General features: G+C 51.5%; 1 protein-coding gene across 5 annotated transcripts in view; it reads right to left on the bottom strand.

The window, feature by feature from the left end:
* Positions 1-17139, bottom strand: part of LOC105482943 (F-box and leucine rich repeat protein 19) — a 31778-nt gene that overhangs the window by 5711 nt on the left and 8928 nt on the right. For all 5 annotated transcript variants that reach the window (XR_011616382.1, XR_011616383.1, XR_011616381.1 and 2 more), the window contains exons 8-10: positions 6134-6297; positions 5875-6036; positions 99-317 (exon numbers count right to left, since the gene is read on the bottom strand). Coding sequence is in view for 1 of the 5 variants with exons in the window: in XM_071084426.1 (XP_070940527.1) it covers positions 99-317; positions 5875-6036; positions 6134-6297 (545 nt within the window). In the remaining 4 variants the exon portion in view is untranslated. The remainder of the gene's footprint in view (positions 1-98; positions 318-5874; positions 6037-6133; positions 6298-17139) is intronic.

Below are 17139 nucleotides of genomic sequence, written 5' to 3'. Positions count from 1 at the left end.
ATGGGGCAGTGGCAGCTGAGACCAGGCAGGTGAGCAAGGGGTTGGCACTGGCCGTGGGGACCCACAGGCTGGCAGGACGGATGGGGGCCTGTGCTTACCAGCAAGATTGAGGTGCACCAGGGTCTCCCGGAGTGGGGACGTGGGGGCCGTGAGGAGATGAACACTGGGGTCCCCGACGTGGGCGCAGTGGCTCAGGTCCAGGGCGCTCAGCTGGGGTGCGTGGCGCAGCAGGAGCCGCAGGGAGGCATCTGTCAGCTCCAGACCTGCCAGGCGCAGTTCTGCCACCCCCTGCAGCCGACCACGGCTCTCTGTTTGCCCTGGGCAGCCAGATGAGAGGTCAGCACTCCTGGCCACTCCCATCCCTGCGCCCAGGTATCCAGACCATCTCTCCTCCACCTGTTTCCCACGTGAGTGAGTGACCTGTTGCACTCTGCGGCTTGCTCTTCTCAAAAACACCCTCATGACCTGACCTCATCTGTCCACTCCTCACATCACCTCATCGGAGGCCTTCCATGATTATTGTATTTGAGACTACAATATTCTGCCAGGCGTGGTGGCTCACGCCTGTAATCCCAGCACTTTGGGAGGCCGAAGCGGGCGGATCACAAGGTCAGGACTTCAAGGCCAGCCTGGCCAACATGGTGAAACCCCGTCTCTACTAAAAATACAAAAATTAGCCAGGCATGGTGGCAGGTGCCTGTAATCCCAGCTACTCAGGAGGCTGAGGCAGGAGAATCACTTGAACCCAGGAGGTGGAGGTTGCAGTGAGCCAAGATTGTGCCACTGCACCCCAGCCTGGGCAACAGAGCGAGACTCCATCTCTAAATAAATAAATAAATAAATGAGTCTGGGGACCTCCTCTCCTCTCTCTTGCTAGCTGTCTTGCCATGTGACATGCAGACTCCTTCACATTCCATCAAGAGTAAAAGCTACCTGAGGCCTCCCCAGAAGTTGAGCAGATGCAGGCACCACACTTCCTGTACAGCAGAACCCTGAGCCAATTCAACCTCTTTTCTTTATAAATTACCCAGCCTCAGGTATTTCTTTATAGCAATGCAAAAACTAATGTAATTCCCCACACTCCCACCACTTCCTCGCATCAATTTTTCCTCTTTTCTCACCATTTGACTTATTATATGCATTTTTCTGACATATATACGTTTTCCTTTTCTTTTTTACCCCCCGAGACAGAGTCTTGCTCTGGTGTGCCGTGGTGTGATCTTGGGTCACTGCAACCTCCGCCTCCCGGGTTCAAGCAATTCTCGTGCCTCAGCCTCCCGAGTAGCTGGGATTACAGGCGCACACCACCATGCCTGGCTAATTTTTGTATTTTTAGTACAGACAGGGTTTCATCACATTGGCCAGGCTAGTCTCGAACTCCTGACCTTGTGATCCACCCACCTCAGCCTCCCAAAGTTCTGGGATTACACACATGAGCCACTGCGCCCGGCCATATATACATTTTTCTTATTAATCTTTCTCTCCTGCCACAAGACTGTCAGTACTACCAAGGCAGGAATTTTTGTCTGCTGTTCATTGCTGTAGTCCCAGCAACTGAGACACAGTAGGTGTTCAATTTATTTTCGTTCATTCATTCATCAGACACATGACATCCCTGATGGGCCTACCATCCAGGCCCTTCTCCCACTTCCCTCCCCTCCATGGTCAGTAAGTCCCCATCAGGAGCCTCTCTTTTCTCCCTGGTCACCACTCGGGGTCAACACAACTGGTGCCTGAACTCCTGGCCCAGCCTCCTCACCTGCTCCACTTCTCTGCTCTTCTTTCTGGCATCCAGAAAGCTGATCTCAAATACAAATGGGACAGCATCCCTTCTCTAAAACTCTCTGAGGGTGCCTCAAAGAGGTCTAGCCTCCTTGGTAGAACATCCCAGTTCCTGTAAGGTCTCAGCTGCTAACTCCTCTCCCTTACCCCTGAACACCTGGGCCACATTCCACAAGTGGCCCTGCCTGAGACACTCTGCCTGCCCCATGTCCCTCTGTCCCTGGTTTTCAGGTCTGAGCTCACAGGCTCCCTGCTCCCCAATCTGCAGGATCCAAGTGTTCACACCCCTCATCTTGGCATCCAAAGAATATAGTCTACATTTATTTTATGCCAATGGCTCTCAAACTAGAGAGGCTTCAAAGTCACCTGGAAGGGCTGGTTAAAAGGGATTGCTGGTCCCAGCTGGGCGCGGTGGCTCACGCCTGTAATCCCAGCACTTTGGGAGGCTGAGGCAGGCGGATCATCAGGTCAGGAGTTCGAGACCAGCCTGGCCAACATGGTGAAACCCCGTCTCTACTAAAAATACAAAAAAATTAGTTGGGCGTGGTGGTGCATGCCTGTAATCCCAGCTACTCAGGAGGCTGAGACAGGAGAATCACCTGAACCCGGGAGGCAGAGGTTGTAGTGAGCCGAGATTGCGCCACTAAACTCTAGCCTGGGTGACAGATCAAGACTCCATCTCAAAAAAAAAAAAAAAAGGGATTGCTTGTCCCATCCCCAGAGTTTAGGCAGGTCTACAGGTTCATTTGTTTTTGAGACAGGGTCTTGCTCTGTCGCCCAGGCTGGAGTGCAGTGGTACAATCACAGCTTACTGCAGCCTCAACCTCTCTATAACTCACTGTAGCCTTGATCCTCCCACCTTGGCCTCCCAAAGTGCTGGGATTACAGGCCTGAGCCACTGCGCCTGACCAGAGTTTACTTTTTTTTTTTTTTTTTGAGATGGAGTCTCACTCTGTAGCCCAGGCTGGAGTACAGTGGTGCAATCTCGGCTCACTGCAACTTCCACCTCCCAGGTTCAAGCAATCTCCTGCCTCAGCCTCCCAAGTAGTTGGGATTAAAAGAATGTGCCACCATGCCTGGCTAATTTTTCTATTTTTTTTAGTAGAGACGGGGTTTCACCATGTTGGCCAGGCTGGTCTTGAACTCCTGACCTCAAGTGATCTGCCCACCTCGGCTTCCCAAAGTGCTGGGATTACAGGTGTGAGCCACCACGCCTGGCCCAGGGTTTACTTTTTTTTTTTTTTTAACAAGTTCTCCAGTGTTGTGGATGCTGCTGGTCCCCAGACCATACTTTAAGAACCACAGCCTTGGGAGACAAGATCTCTGATCATCATTCCTGTTTACGGCCAGGAAACCCAGGCCCGGTGATGCTGAATCTGAACTCTTACCACAATGTTGTCTGCCTCCCAGGCACCAGCCTATCCCTAAGATAAACTATTAATAGATCAGATGGCACGAACCATGAGGCTGCTCTCCAAACGTGTTTTATGGAGTGTACAGAATGCTAAAAATGTCCTTAATGACTAACACTACAAAAAGGACATTTTTATAAATAAATTTATATACTGAGCTTTTCCTTGAAGAATCGTAAGATCTGGCCTCACTAGGCACTCCTTCCCACCAGATGATGACTGTGGGGAGCTGGGCGGCTAGGTGCCACTCCTAACGTCCTGCACCAATGCATCACTTCTGTTACCTCCCAGGTCAACTCAATGGACACTTGACTTTGCAAGTCCTAAATTGTAACCCCTCCTCCTGTCTCTGAGGAGCCAAGGGCCTGGAAAGGGGATACCTTTCCAGATGCCCTCAACCTTGGGCCATAGCTAAAGGCCCAAGGAGGAAAGGCCCATAGAGGAAAGCAGAAGAAAGAGAAGTCACTTCTGGCTTGGGCAGGAAGGAGTGGGCATCAGTGAGGATTTCACTGAGGTGATGGCATTTAAGCTGGGCAAGAGTTGGAAGGTGTATGGCACTGTTCACAATAGTAAAAGCCATGGAATCAATCTCAATGCCCATCAATGATAGAACGAATAAAGAAAATGTGGTACATATACACCATGGAATACTATGCAGCCATAAAAAAGAACGAGATCATGTCCTTTACAGGAACATGGATGGAGTTGGAGGCCATTATCCTTGGCAAACTAATGCAGGAACAGAAATTTCATGTTCTCACTTAAAGGTGGGAGCTAAATGATGAGAACACATGGACACATCCATGGGAATAGCACACCCTGGAGCCTTTTGGAGGGAGGAGGGAGAGGATCAGGAGAAATAATTAATGGTAAATAGACTTAATACCTGGGTGACGAAATAATTGGTACAACAAACCCCCATGACACAAGTTTACCCATGTAACAAACCTGCACATATACCCCTGAACTTAAAAGTTAAGTTTACCCATATAACAAACCTGCACATATACCCCTGAACTTAAAAGTTAAGAAAATAATAATAAAACTGAAAAAAAAAAAAAAAAAAAAAAGGCCCACCTTCGTGAGCTCCTGATAAAGGGCTGAACTGATCTGAATTCCAGCAGGAGGAAATGGACCAGCCAGCACCTTCCCACCTCCCAGGGTGCACCATTCCCAATGCCCACCTCACCCCCTACCCATAGCTCTCCAACTCAGTCCGGTTCCAGTAAGAGTGGACAATGGCTGAGTGCTCTTGCCTGACTGGGTGACCTGCAGCAATCAATCCCTCTGGGCCTCCAGTGCCTCATCTAGAATGTGGAAAGAATCCTAGTTGCTTCTCTATTCTCCCCTTCCAGGGCTGCTGTGGAGGAGGTAGGGTGGGAGGAAGGGAACTATGAAAGAGAGGGGTGAAAGAACTCCAAAAGAAAAGATTCTTCTGGCTGGGCGTGGTGGCTCACGCCTATAATCCAACACTTTGGAAGGCAGAGGTAGGCAGATCACTTGAGACAAGGAGTTCGAGACCAGCCTGGGCAACACGATAAAACCCTGTTTCCATAAGAATTATAAAAAAATTAGCCAGGTTTAGGGGGCCAGGTGCAGTGGCTCACACCTGTAATCCCAGCACTTTGGGAGGCCAAGACGGGCAGATCACGAGATCAGGAGATCGAGACCATCCTGGCTAACATGGTGAAACCCCGTCTTTACTAAACAAAATACAAAAAATTATCCAGGCGTGGTAGTGGAGGCAGGAGAATGGTGTGAACCCGGGAGGCGGAGGTTGCAGTGAGCCGAGATTGCACCACTGCACTCCAGCCTGGGTGACAGAGCGAGACTCTTTCAAAAAAAAAAATAATTAGCCAGTCGTGGTGACACACGCCTGTAGGCCCAGCTACTTAGGAGGCTGAGGTAGGGAGGATCATTTGAACCCAGGAGGCATAAATTGCAGTGAGCTGAGATCTCACCACTGCACTCCAGCCTGGGTGACAGAGCCAGATGGTCTCAAAAAATACAAACACAAACAAACAAACAAAAGGATTATCTTATTTCAGGGGCCTGCAAATCTCCTTTTGAAAATCTTTCCTCAAACTAGACTTCTCCAATCCTGATTGCCTGCTCATTCAAGTTATTCATTCAACAGCTATCTGCAAAGCAGCCACTGAGAAGGTGCTGGGGCACCAGCCAGTGCTTGCCCTCAGGGAGCTGCAGACCCTGGCAGGAGGGCACAGATGTGCATCAAGGCACTCCACAATTGCCCAGTATTATGCTGGTGGGCTGCTCTCAAAGCTGAGAGGGACTCTGAGCTCAGTGTGGGGTGGGATCAGGGAGCGCTTCTTGGAAGAGTGGCATTTATACCCAGGCCTAAAGGATGATGAGATTTAAGTAGATGAAGAGAGATGGCCTCTACTTCCAGCATCCCCCTCTGCCAATATGGGCCTCCTGCCCCACCAAACTGTTGGGTCTCATGCTCCCTGGGAAAACCCTGTCCCTTTCAAAGCTCAAAGTACACAGCAGGTGGGTGAATGAATGAATAATGCCCAACCAGGGCCTTCCTATTCAAACTCATGTGTTCTTTCCTTTCTTCAAATACTTTACCATCCAGCATGAGTCAGAAGAGACCTGAGAGGCCTCCTACCCTACCCTTGCCCAGCCCATTCTCCAGAAAAGCAAACAGAGGCTGCACCTGGTTTGGTGTCTGGTGGAGGCAGCAGCAGCTCCCGGAGCTGGGAGTCTTTAACATCCTCGATCCAGCGAAGGTCCAGGAGCCGCAGGGCTGGCAGTGGGGCTGAGCCCAGGGCAGAGACGGAGAGCCAGGAGCAGCCAGAGAGCACCAGCTCCTGCAGGCCTGCGGGGAGGGGGGGTGGTCAGGAAGCAGGTGCTGTGAGGACTCCATCCCAGGCCTGTCCCCGTCACCACCCTGTCCTCCACACCACACACCCTACCTTGTAGTCGGTTCAGAAGCCACATGAGCTGCTTCTTGGAGACACCTGTCCAGCTGAGGTCCAGGGCACGGGGCTGGCGGCGAACCACACCACTGAGCATGGGCGGGGTCAGTGACTTCCGCCGGCTCAGGTCCATTCGAGGCCACAGACGCTTGTCATAGCACCTAGTGGCCACAAGGGGGAGACAGAGACCTCAGCCCTCAGTTCTCAGCAGCCTACAGTTCCCAGGCTCCCCAGCTCCAGCTCCAAGGGTGTACCTCAGCTCTCTTCTGGCCACACAGACAACAGGGTGGCAAGAAGCACCTGGCCTCAGCCAAGAGCACTGGGACTGGAACCCAACTCCATCACTAACTGGAAATGAGACCCTGGGCAAGTCTGCTCCTCTCCCTGAGCCTCAGAAGCCTCGTTTATGATCAAAGGCAATAGCCCCCCACTCTGCCTGGCCACAGGGCAGCTGTCAGGTCACACGGGCTCATTCCAGCTGTGGGCCTCCCAGCATAGAAAGCATGCTGCCCAACACATACACAAATGCCACACATGCTGCCTGATGTCATGCCAAGGGGACTGGTGTTATCCAGTCGTCTCCACCCTTGGGCTTCTCGATTCCTAACTTGAGTTCCAGAGCTCTTGGGTCCTTGCCTTCTTTACTCATCTCTGCCTCTGATCCACACCTGCCCCATCTTGACAGCCAGCTGCCCGCAGCTGGACTTACAGCCCTAATATCTTCCCATTACATTACTGTGTTCCTCCAACTAGAATGTAAATTCCACAAGGGCAGATTTGCCTTTTCCACTTTTTGAAAAAAAATTTTTTTGAGTCAGGGTCTCACTCTGTCACCCAGGCTGGACACTATCGTGGCTCACTGCAGCCTCAACCTACTGGGCTCAAGCAATCCTCCCACTTCAGCCTCCTGAGTAGCTGGGACCACAGGCACATGTCACTACGCCTGGCTAATTTTTAAACAATTTTTTTGCAAACACAGGGTCTCACTATGTTGCCCAGGCTCGTCTTGAACTCCTGGCCTCAAGTGATCCTCCTGCCTTGGCCTCCCAAAACACTATTACAAGCATGAGCTACTGCACCCAGCTGTGCATTTGTAATGAATGAATCAAGCTAGTAATTACTTAAAAGCTTCCACTGACCACTCTCCCCCACCTCATCTACAGCATTTCATTTATTCTCTGATTATGGAAGGCCTTTTAGGTCCCAAATATTGAAGCTACTGAATGAGGCCTGAACAACATTAAACAGGTTTCCTAACCCCAGCACTCCACAGGCCTTGACAGACTATCTAACATGCAGTGGGCTGGGTGCAGTGGCTCACACCTGTAATCCCAGCACTTTGGGAGGCCAAGGTGGGTGGATCACGAGGACAGGAGTTCGAAAACAGCCTGGCCAAAATAGTGAAACCCCATCTCTACTAAAAGTACAAAAAATTAGCCGGGCGTGGTGGCGGGCGCCTGTAATCCTAGCTACTCGGGAGGCTGAGGCAGGAGAATCACTTGAACCCAGGAGGTGGAGGTTGCAGCGAGCCGAGATCGCGTCACTGCACTCCAGCCTGGGCGACAGTGCGAGACTCCATCTCAAAAATAACAAAAAACAAACAAAAACATGCAGTAAACTGGAGAAGGGCTTCTCAAACTTACTTCCCCAGGAACCCTTCCCAACCTCTCCCAAGATAATCTAATAACACTGTAGTACACCGAAGTTCCTTTGGACTCAGTTTGAGAACTCTCTTCTCGTTCAGTAGTTCTCAAAGGCATGTCTGGAAATGCCTCTGAGACTCAATGGACTATGTCAGAAGCAGGCTCAGGAAGCTTTTTTTTTTTTTTTTTCCCTTGAGACAGCATCTTGCTTAGTCTCCCAGGCTGGGGTGCAATGCTGCGATCATAGCTCACTGCAACCTCAAACTCCTGGGCTTAAGCCATCCTCCCACCTCAGCCTCCTGAGCAGCTGGGACCACAGGCACATGCCACCACACTTTTTTTTTTTTGAGATGGAGTTTCGCTCTTGTTGCCCAGGCTAGAGTGTAATAGTATGATCTTGGCTCACTGCAACCACCGCCTCCCGATTTCAAGCGATTCTCCTGCCTCAGCCTCCAGAGTAGCTGGGATTACAGGCATGCACCACTGCGCCAGGCTAATTTTTTGTATTTATAGTAGAGATGGGGTTTCTCCATGTTGGGCAGGCTGGTCTCGAACTCCTGACCTCAGGTGATCTGCCCACCTCGGCCTCCCAAAGTGCTAGGATTACAGGCGAGAGCCACTGCGCCTGGCCTATTTTTTATTTTTACTAGCGACAAGGTTGCCCAGGCTGGTCTTGAACTCCTGAGCTCAGGCGATCCTTCCCTTGGCCTCCCAAGGGAAGCTGTCTCTTGCTTCCGTCCCTGCCCTCATGACTCCGAAAGGCTTTTCCTTGCAGAAGCCCTGGGCTGGGGTGGTGATTCCCAAGCTCCAGTATTTGCTGTTCACTTATCTGCATAACATGATTTATCTTTGAATCATCTCCTCTTTGCACTTAAAACCAGTATTCTTTCCCATAAATAGGTTAATCTTAAAGATAAACACAAGGCCGGGCGCGGTGGCTCAAGCCTGTAATCCCAGCACTTTGGGAGGCCGAGACGGGCGGATCACAAGGTCAGGAGATCGAGACCATCCTCGCTAACACGGTGAAACCCCGTCTCTACTAAAAAATGCAAAAAAAAATAGCCGGGCGGGTTGGCGGGCGCCTGTAGTCCCAGCTACTCAGGAGGCTGAGGTAGGAGAATGGCGTAAACCTGGGAGGCGGAGCTTGCAGTGAGCTGAGATCTGGCCACTGCACCCCAGCCTGGGCGACAGAGCAAGACTCCGTCTCAAAAAAAAAATAAATAAATAAAATAAAATAAAATAAACACAAAAGGCTGGGCTTGGTGGCTCACGCCTGTAATCCCAGCACTTTGGGAGGCCGAGACAGGTGGATCAAAAGGTCAGGAGCTCGAGACCATCCTGGCTAACACAGTGAAACCCCATCTCTACTAAAAATACAAAAACAAAATTAGCCGGGCATGATGGTGGGCGCCTGTAGTTCCAGCTACTTGGGAAGCTGAGGCAGGAGAATGGCGTGAACCTGGGAGGCGGAGCTTGCAAGTGAACAGAGACTGCGCCACTGCACTCCAGCCTAGGTGACAGAGCGAGACTCCGTCTCAAAAATTAAATAAATAAAATAAATAAATAAAATAAAATATGGCCGGGCGCGGTGGCTCAAGCCTGTAATCCCAGCACTTTGGGAGGCCGAGGCGGGTGGATCACGAGGTCAGGAGATCGAGACTATCCTGGCTAACATGGTGAAACCCCATCTCTACTAAAAATACAAAAAACTAGCCGGGCGTGGTGGCAGGCGCCTGTAGTCTCAGCTACTTGGGAGGCTGAGGCGGGAGAATGGCGTGAACCCGGGAGGCGGAGCTTGCAGTGAGCTGAGATCACGCCACTGCACTCCAGCCTGGGAGACACAGCGAGACTCCGTCTCAAAAAAAAATAAAAAATAAAATAAAATAAAATAAAATAAACACAAAAAAACCAGACCAGAGTTATTAAATCCTAGCCAGGTGTTGCCGTTGCTTTAGGCTACTACCTGAAGACTACTTTTGTTAAACAGGGAGGTAAGTATCAGAGAAGTGTTAGAAAAAGCACCCAATGGAGAAGACTTCCTTTCCAAAACTCACAGACGGATTAAGCCATACTTTTGTGTCACTGAAAAATGCCAGGCCTACTCCAGAGGCCCAGTGTGTCGTTTTATTATTTTTTTGAGACAAGGTCTCACTCTGTCGCCCAGGCTAGAGTGCAGTGGTGCAATCATAGCTCACTGCAGCCTCAAACTCCTGGACTTAAGTGATTCCCCTGCCAGCCAGGGGCGGTGGCTCAAGCCTGTAATCCCAGCACTTTGGGAGGCCGAGATGGGCGGATCACGAGGTCAGGAGATCGAGACCATCCTGGCTAACATGGTGAAACCCCGTCTCCACTAAAAAAATATAAAAAACTAGCCGGGCAAGGTGGCGGGCACCTGTAGTCCCAGCTACTCGGGAGGCTGAACCAGGAGAATGGCGTGAACCCAGGAGGCGGAGCTTGCAGTGAGCTGAGATCTGGCCACTGTACTCCAGCCTGGGCAACAGAGCGAGATTCCGTCTCAAAAAAGAAAAAAAAAAAAAAAAGTGATCCCCCTGCCTCAGCCTCCCATGTAGCTGGGACCACAGGTATGCTTAGCTAATTTTTTCTTTTTAAATAGAGATGGGGTTCTCACTATATTGCCCAAGCTGGTCTTGAACCCCTGGGCTCAAGCAATTCTCCTGCCTCAGCCTCCCAAAGTGCTGGGATTACAGGCGTGAGCCACCGGGCCCAGCCCTGGTGTGACGTTTTAGAGAGGGCTGAGAGCACAGACACCAAGGCTTTAGTCCAAACACCTTCACCCCTCTGCCACCCGCTCTCCTGTTCCCTCCTACCCTCACCCTGCTTTTCTGGCATTCCAGCCTCTCCCTCTCCTGATTCCTTCCTCTCAACTAATAAACACCTACAAATCTCTCCAATTCAAAACGTGAAAAGGAAAAAAACCAACTGACGCCCGACCCAGCTTCTGCCCCTAGGTCCTGCCCCTTTGCTCTTTCAGTGAGCAAGAAAATCGGTGACATCTGCCACATCCAAAACCTCTCTCTGCCCACTGTGACCCCGCCACAACTGTCACCACTTCCTTGAAGCCACTTCCCTTCCACAGTCCACAGCTGAAAGGAAGCCCCTTTCCCTGGGGGCACCCACAGGCCCCCAACTGTGTTTCTGTATCATACTGCACAAGGGCCAGGCCACACACTTACTTGCCCACCTACAGACACAGTGCTGTCTAATGCCAACACCTTGTGGCACATGCTGTGCCTCTGCCAGAAATGCCAACCCAGAGCCTTCGTGGCTCGGCTCCAGTGCCTCCTCTTCCAGGAAGTCTCCCACACCCTTCCTTGGCTAGAGCTCATCAGTCCCCCTGCTCTTGTACAACCAGGACACTAGGGTTAAACCTCAGAGGGGCAACCAAGAGTCACTGAGGGCTGAGTGTCTGGCTTCCACTGGGCACAGAGGCAAAGATGACAGGTTCCTGCCATACAGTCAGAGAGACATGGACAGTCCACAGTAACTGAGGCGACAGGTGGCATGGTAAAGAGTCACCTCAAGGACTGGGTGGGGGAGCCTCCTGGGGGGACAATGCCTGACCTGAGACTCCAAAGAAAGCAGCAGTTACTTCAGCAAGGGGAGGGGGAGGAGGGTATGTGTTCCAGATGGGGAAGAACCTGCGTCCAGGCCCACGAGAGACAAAACGGAGAGCTCTGGAAACCCCAGGCCACAGGAGCTCATCATCATAACCAGAGTCATGCTGATCACAGTGACTTCAGCACTACTAACCAGCCATTATCCAGGGTTCACTGTGTGCCAGGCACTGTCCCATGCATTAAGCACTGAACCTCATGCCAGCCCTAGGAGGTCAACATTACCATTATCATCTCCTTTCTACAGTAAAGAAAATAAGGCAGGCGGGCGCGATGGCTCACGCCTGTTAATCCCAGCACTTTGGGAGGCCAAGGTGGGCGGATCACGAGGTAAGGAGTTCGAGACCAGCCTGGTCAACATAGTGAAACCCGGACTCTACTAAAAATACAAAAATTAGCTGGGTGTGGTGGCACGCGCCTGTAGTCCCAGCTACTTGGCAGGCTGAGGCAGGAGAATCACTTGAACCAGGGAGGCGGAGGTTGCAGTGAGCTGAGACCACAGCATCCCACTCCAGCCTGGGTGTCAGACTCCGCCTCGAAAAAAAAAAAAAAAAAAAAAAAGCCAGGTGCGGTGGCTCACACTTGTAATCCCAGCACTTTTGGAGGCCGAAGCAGGTGGATCATGAGGTCAGGAGATCGAGACCATCCTGGCTAACACGGTTAAACCCCATCTCTACTAAAAAAAAAATACAAAAAATTAGCCAGGCATGGTGGCAGGCACCTGTAGTCCCAGCTACTCGGGAGGCTGAGGCAGGATAACGGCGTGAACCCGGGAGGCGGAGCTTGCAGTGAGCTGAGATCGCGCCACTGCACTCCAGCCCGGGCGACAAAGCGAGACTCCATTTCAAAAAAAAAAAAAAAAATTAGGCCCAGAGAGGTTGAGAAACATATTCAAGGCACCACGACTACCATGTGGTAGGTAGCGGAGGGAGGGTTCCACCTAGCCAGCCTGGGTGGAAAGCCTGAATTCTGAGGAGGGAAGAGGCACGGGTGGAGCTGCAAAGGAGGGATGGGGCAGGGTGTCATGTCAAGGAGGGCTGGAATGCCAGGCCACAGACTGTCATGGTCACTGAGCCCAGAGCTGAGGATGTGAGCTGTGAGGATCTAAATCCCAACTCTGCCACCTCCAGGCTTTGGGGGGCCTCAGGCAAGTCACTCGCCCTGTGTGGGCTTCCATTTCCCGAACTGTACAGTGGGGTGAAGAACAGCGCTTCCTTCAGAGGTTGCTGCGACAAGGAAGGGACACAGTTCAGGGAAGTGGTTGGTGCAGTCAGTAGGCCCAGTTCATGTCCATATGTCCAACAGGACTGCGATGGTGGGCGTCTGTTGTGAGGGTGACAGGGAGCCACAGGTGGGTTCTAAGCTGGAGAATGACACTGAGACAAGAGGCAGGGAAAGCTCTAAGAGCCAAGGTGTGCCATCATCCCAGAGACATGTGGCTTGACACCAAAGTCCCCTAACCCATTCACTTCCTCCCCGACTCCAGCCACCCCGCAATGAGTCCTTTCCTACTAGGCTGACCTGCAAACCCTCAATTCCAATCTTAACCCTCCCTCTTGCAGAAGCCCCAGGGAACAAAGAGTTGGACCAGCCCTTACTGCCCCCTGAGGGCTCACAGCCCCTAGGGCTCCAAGCACTGCCAGTTCCGCCCTCTTGGAGGTCACTGAGCCCCAGTGCCACCACTGTTCTCCAATCTGTCCACCTCCAGGCCCTACCCGACCATGATCACCTTGGGTTCTAGTCCCTTCCTCGCTGTCCTCTCTCTATCCATGTCCTCAAAAGCCCCAACCCTCTTCCTTGCAACTCAACAAACCCTGCACGCCTCCCCTGCCACCCTCTCTCCACTCTTCACTCTTAAGGGATCACTTCACTTTCCAGTTCCAAGAGAAGATGGAAGCCACCAGACAGGAAAGCCTCAGCCTCCTGCTCTCCCCTACACATGCCTCTCCAGCGCCACCCTCTGTACATCTCTCCACCCTGCATCCTGGTTTCCTCTCCTCCACTCATTCAGCGAAGATGATCTCACTGCCCACTGTCCGCCAGGTGCCGTTAGACACCAGGGACACAGCAGGAACAAACAAATCAAGTCCCTTCCTGGGAGCTGATGCCCTCGACTCCATTCATTCTGGCTTTGGACCCCCCTCCACCCCCAGAGCACAGCTAAGGACCCAAGGCCTCCTGGTAGCAAAATACAACCACCACTTCCTGGTCCTTGATCTCCCACGGCCTGTCGCCAGCATCCACCTCTGCTCACCACATTCCCTCCTGCTTCACTCTCTACTCAGGGGCACACCTCTGGCCGTGGGCTCCTCCAATTCTCTGGCTAGGCTCTTACTCTAACTCACAAGTACTGATGTATGATCTTTTGCCCTCTTCATCAAAGCTGCTTGGCTTGCTACCTACAGGCTGAGAACTCCCAAACTTGTATCTTTCTCTTGAGCATCAGACCCACACTTCCTGAGCACACCACACACGTCAGTCATCTGAGCTCTTTACCTTCCCCGAACATGCTCCTTCTGAGCCTGGGGAATGATGCTGTTGCCCATACAGGCTCCTGGGTCAGAAACTCACCTGAGGGTTACCCTGCTGTCCCCACTGCCACTTAGTCACCAAGTCCAAGCCATTCCACTTTTTTTTTTTTTTTGAGATGGAATCTTGCTCTGTTGGCCAGGCTGGAGTGCAGTGGCTCGATCTCGGCTTACTGCAACCTCCGCCTCCCGAGTTCAAGCGATTCTCCTGTCTCAGCCTCCCAAGTAGCTGGGATTACAGGCACCCACCACCATGCCCAGCTAATTTTTATATTTTTAGTAGAAAGAGAGCTTCACCATGTTGGCCAGGCTGGTCTCGAACTCCTGACCTCAGGTGATTTGCCTGCCTCGGCCTCCGAAAGTGCTGGGAATTACAGTCATGAGCCACCACGCCCGGCTTCTTTTTTTTTTGAGACAGAGTTTCACTCTCTCTGACCAGGCTGGATGGAGTGCAGTGGCATGATCTCGACTCACTGCAACCTCTGCCGCCCAAGTTCAAGTGATTCTCCTGTCCCAGTCTCCTGAGTAGCTAAACTACAGCTGTGTGCCACTATGCCTGGCTAAATGTTTTGTATTTCTAGTAGAGACGGGGTCTCACCATGTTGGCCAGGCTGGTGTCGAACTCCTGACCTCAAGTGATCCACCTGTCTCGGCCTCCTGAAGTGCTGCGATTACAAGCATGAGCCATCATGCCCGGCCCAAGCCATTCTACTTCTTAAAAAGTTCTTACGCCGAGCGTGGTGGCTCATGCTTATAATCCCAGCACTTGGGAGGCCGAGGTGGGTGGATCACCTGAGGTCAAGAGTTCAAGACCAGCCTGACCAACATGGAGAAACCCCCATCTCTACTAAAAATACAAAATTAGCCAGGCATAGTGGCGCGCCTGTAATCCCAACACTTTAGGAGGCCAAGGTGGAAGGATCACTTGAGGCCAGAAATTCAAGACCAGCCTAGGTAACAGCAAGTCGCCAGTTCCTGCAAAAAGTTTTAAAAATTGGCCAGGCACAGTGGCATGTGCCTGCAATCCCAGCTACTCAGGAGGCTGAGGCAGGAAGATTGCTTGAGCCCAGGAGGTTGAAGCTGCAATGAGCTATGACTGCACCACTAAACTCCAGACTGGGTAACAGAGACAGACCTCTCTCTAAAAAAGAAAAACAAAACAAAACAAAACAAAAGGCCTGGCAAGGTGGCTCACACCTGTAATCCAAGCACTTTGGGAGGCCAAGGCAGGTGAATCACCTGAGGTCAGGAGTTCGAGACCAGCCTGACAAATATGGCAAAACCCCAGCTCTACTAAAAATACAAAAACTAGGCTGGGCGTGGTGGCTCATGCCTGTAATCTCAGCACTTTGGGAGGCTGAGGCAGGCGAATCACCTGAGGTCAACCTTGTCTCTTCTAAAAAAGTACAAAAATTAGCCGCGCGTGGTGCTGTATGCCTGTAGTCCCAGCTACTCAGGAGGCTGAGACAGGAGAATTACTTGAACCTGGGAGGCAGAGGTTGCAGTGAGCGGAGATTGCGCCCAGGCACTCCAGCCTGGGTGACAGAGCAAGACTCCATCTCAAAAAAAAAATATTCAGGCATGGTGGTGGGCACTTGTAGTCCCAGCTACCTGGGAGGCTGAGACAGGAGAATCACTTGAACCTGGGAGGCGGGGGCTGCAGTGAGCCGAGATCACACCACTGCACTCCAGCCTGGGCGACAGAGCAAGCCTCTGTCAAAAAAAAAAAAAAAAAAAAAAAAGTTATTGCAAATCTTTCCCCACTGCTGCTGCTTCTGTGCCCAGACCTGGCAGAGCCTCCTGAGTGGTTCTGCTGTGCCCCCACAGTCCCCTGCTCTCCCCAGCTCTTGTTCTTTTCATTGAGAGGTGCCATCTGATTATTTAGTCCCTCCAGGCACTGTGCTGAGGGCTTTGCAGGAATCACTTCACTTAACCTCACAAGGTGAGTATTCATACAAACCCAGACCGCAGATGAGAAAACCAAGGCCTGGAGAGGTATCGCTCTCCACACATGGCCACACAGCCAGTGAAACACAAGGACGCAGACTCCAGGGCCTACACTGGGAGCCATTGCCTCTCGCTTTGTCTGCTTCAGGCCACACGTCTCCCGTTGAAGCAGAAATTAGGTCCCTTTCAGTCTGGCTCCCACATGCCAGGCACAGAGTTGGCCTTGAAGGGGCCTCAGCAAACATTTCCTTGATTAGTACATGAGGCGGGTGTCATCCCCTGCAACTTCTGTAACTATCTGCTTCTATGTTGCAGCTTAACTATATGCTCTTCAAGGGCACAGATCTACATTCTGAGGCCTAACAGGCTGTGCTTTCAGCAACTATTTGCAACTAAGTAAATACTGGCTACAATGAGGGCTCTTTCTCAGTAGTTTCTATTTCCCAGGTACTGTGCTCAGTTCTTCCTGTGTATTAGCTCAAGAAAACACTATGCAAGAGTGTTGATTATCTGGTTTTTCAGATGAAGAAACCAAGGCACAGGAAGTTAAGTGACTGGCCTAATGGTTTACAGCTTCATCAGCTGTAACCATAACCGGTAGCTCATGCCTGTAATCCCAGCACTTTGGGAGGCCGAGGCGGGCACATTACTTGAGGTCAGGAGTTGGGAGACCAGCCTGGCCAACATGGTGATACTCTGTCTCTACTAAAAATACAAAAAAAAAAAAAAATTAGCCGGGTGCGGTGGTGGGTGCCTGTAATCCCAGTTATTCAGGAGGCCAAGGCAGGGGAATCGCTTGAACCCGGGAGACAGAGGTTGCAGTGAACCAAGATCGTGCCACTGCACTCCAGCCTGGGTCACAGAGTGGGGCTCCGACTTAAAAAAAAAACAAAAAACAGATTCTGTCGCAGGCAATTTGCCTTCAGAGCTTACACTCTGGTACTTTTGGCTGCACAATCTCTGCAGATACCAGAAGGCACCAGTGGCCCCGAGCTGGTCCCAAAAGAAGACTAGAGTTTGAGTTCAGCCATGAACTTGTACTATAACTTCAAGTGTCCCTTTTCCCTCACAGGGCTGCCATTATGAAGGTCAGATCAGCTAACCCTGGTGCAGTGCCCAACAGGGAGCCTGGTCCCAGCCACAGCAAGTCCCTGGGAAAGAGCCTGATAGCCTCGTTTACTGCAACATTTCTTGGGCACTCACACCGCCCTTTGTCCCGTGCTAGGGACATGAAGATAAAACAGACACAG

This window comes from Macaca nemestrina, chromosome 18 (genome assembly GCF_043159975.1).
Source record: "Macaca nemestrina isolate mMacNem1 chromosome 18, mMacNem.hap1, whole genome shotgun sequence".
In the NCBI taxonomy this organism is placed as follows: domain Eukaryota; kingdom Metazoa; phylum Chordata; class Mammalia; order Primates; family Cercopithecidae; genus Macaca; species Macaca nemestrina.
The sequence above is the reverse complement of the archived record's forward strand: the minus strand, read 5'-3'. Positions and strand labels throughout refer to the sequence as shown.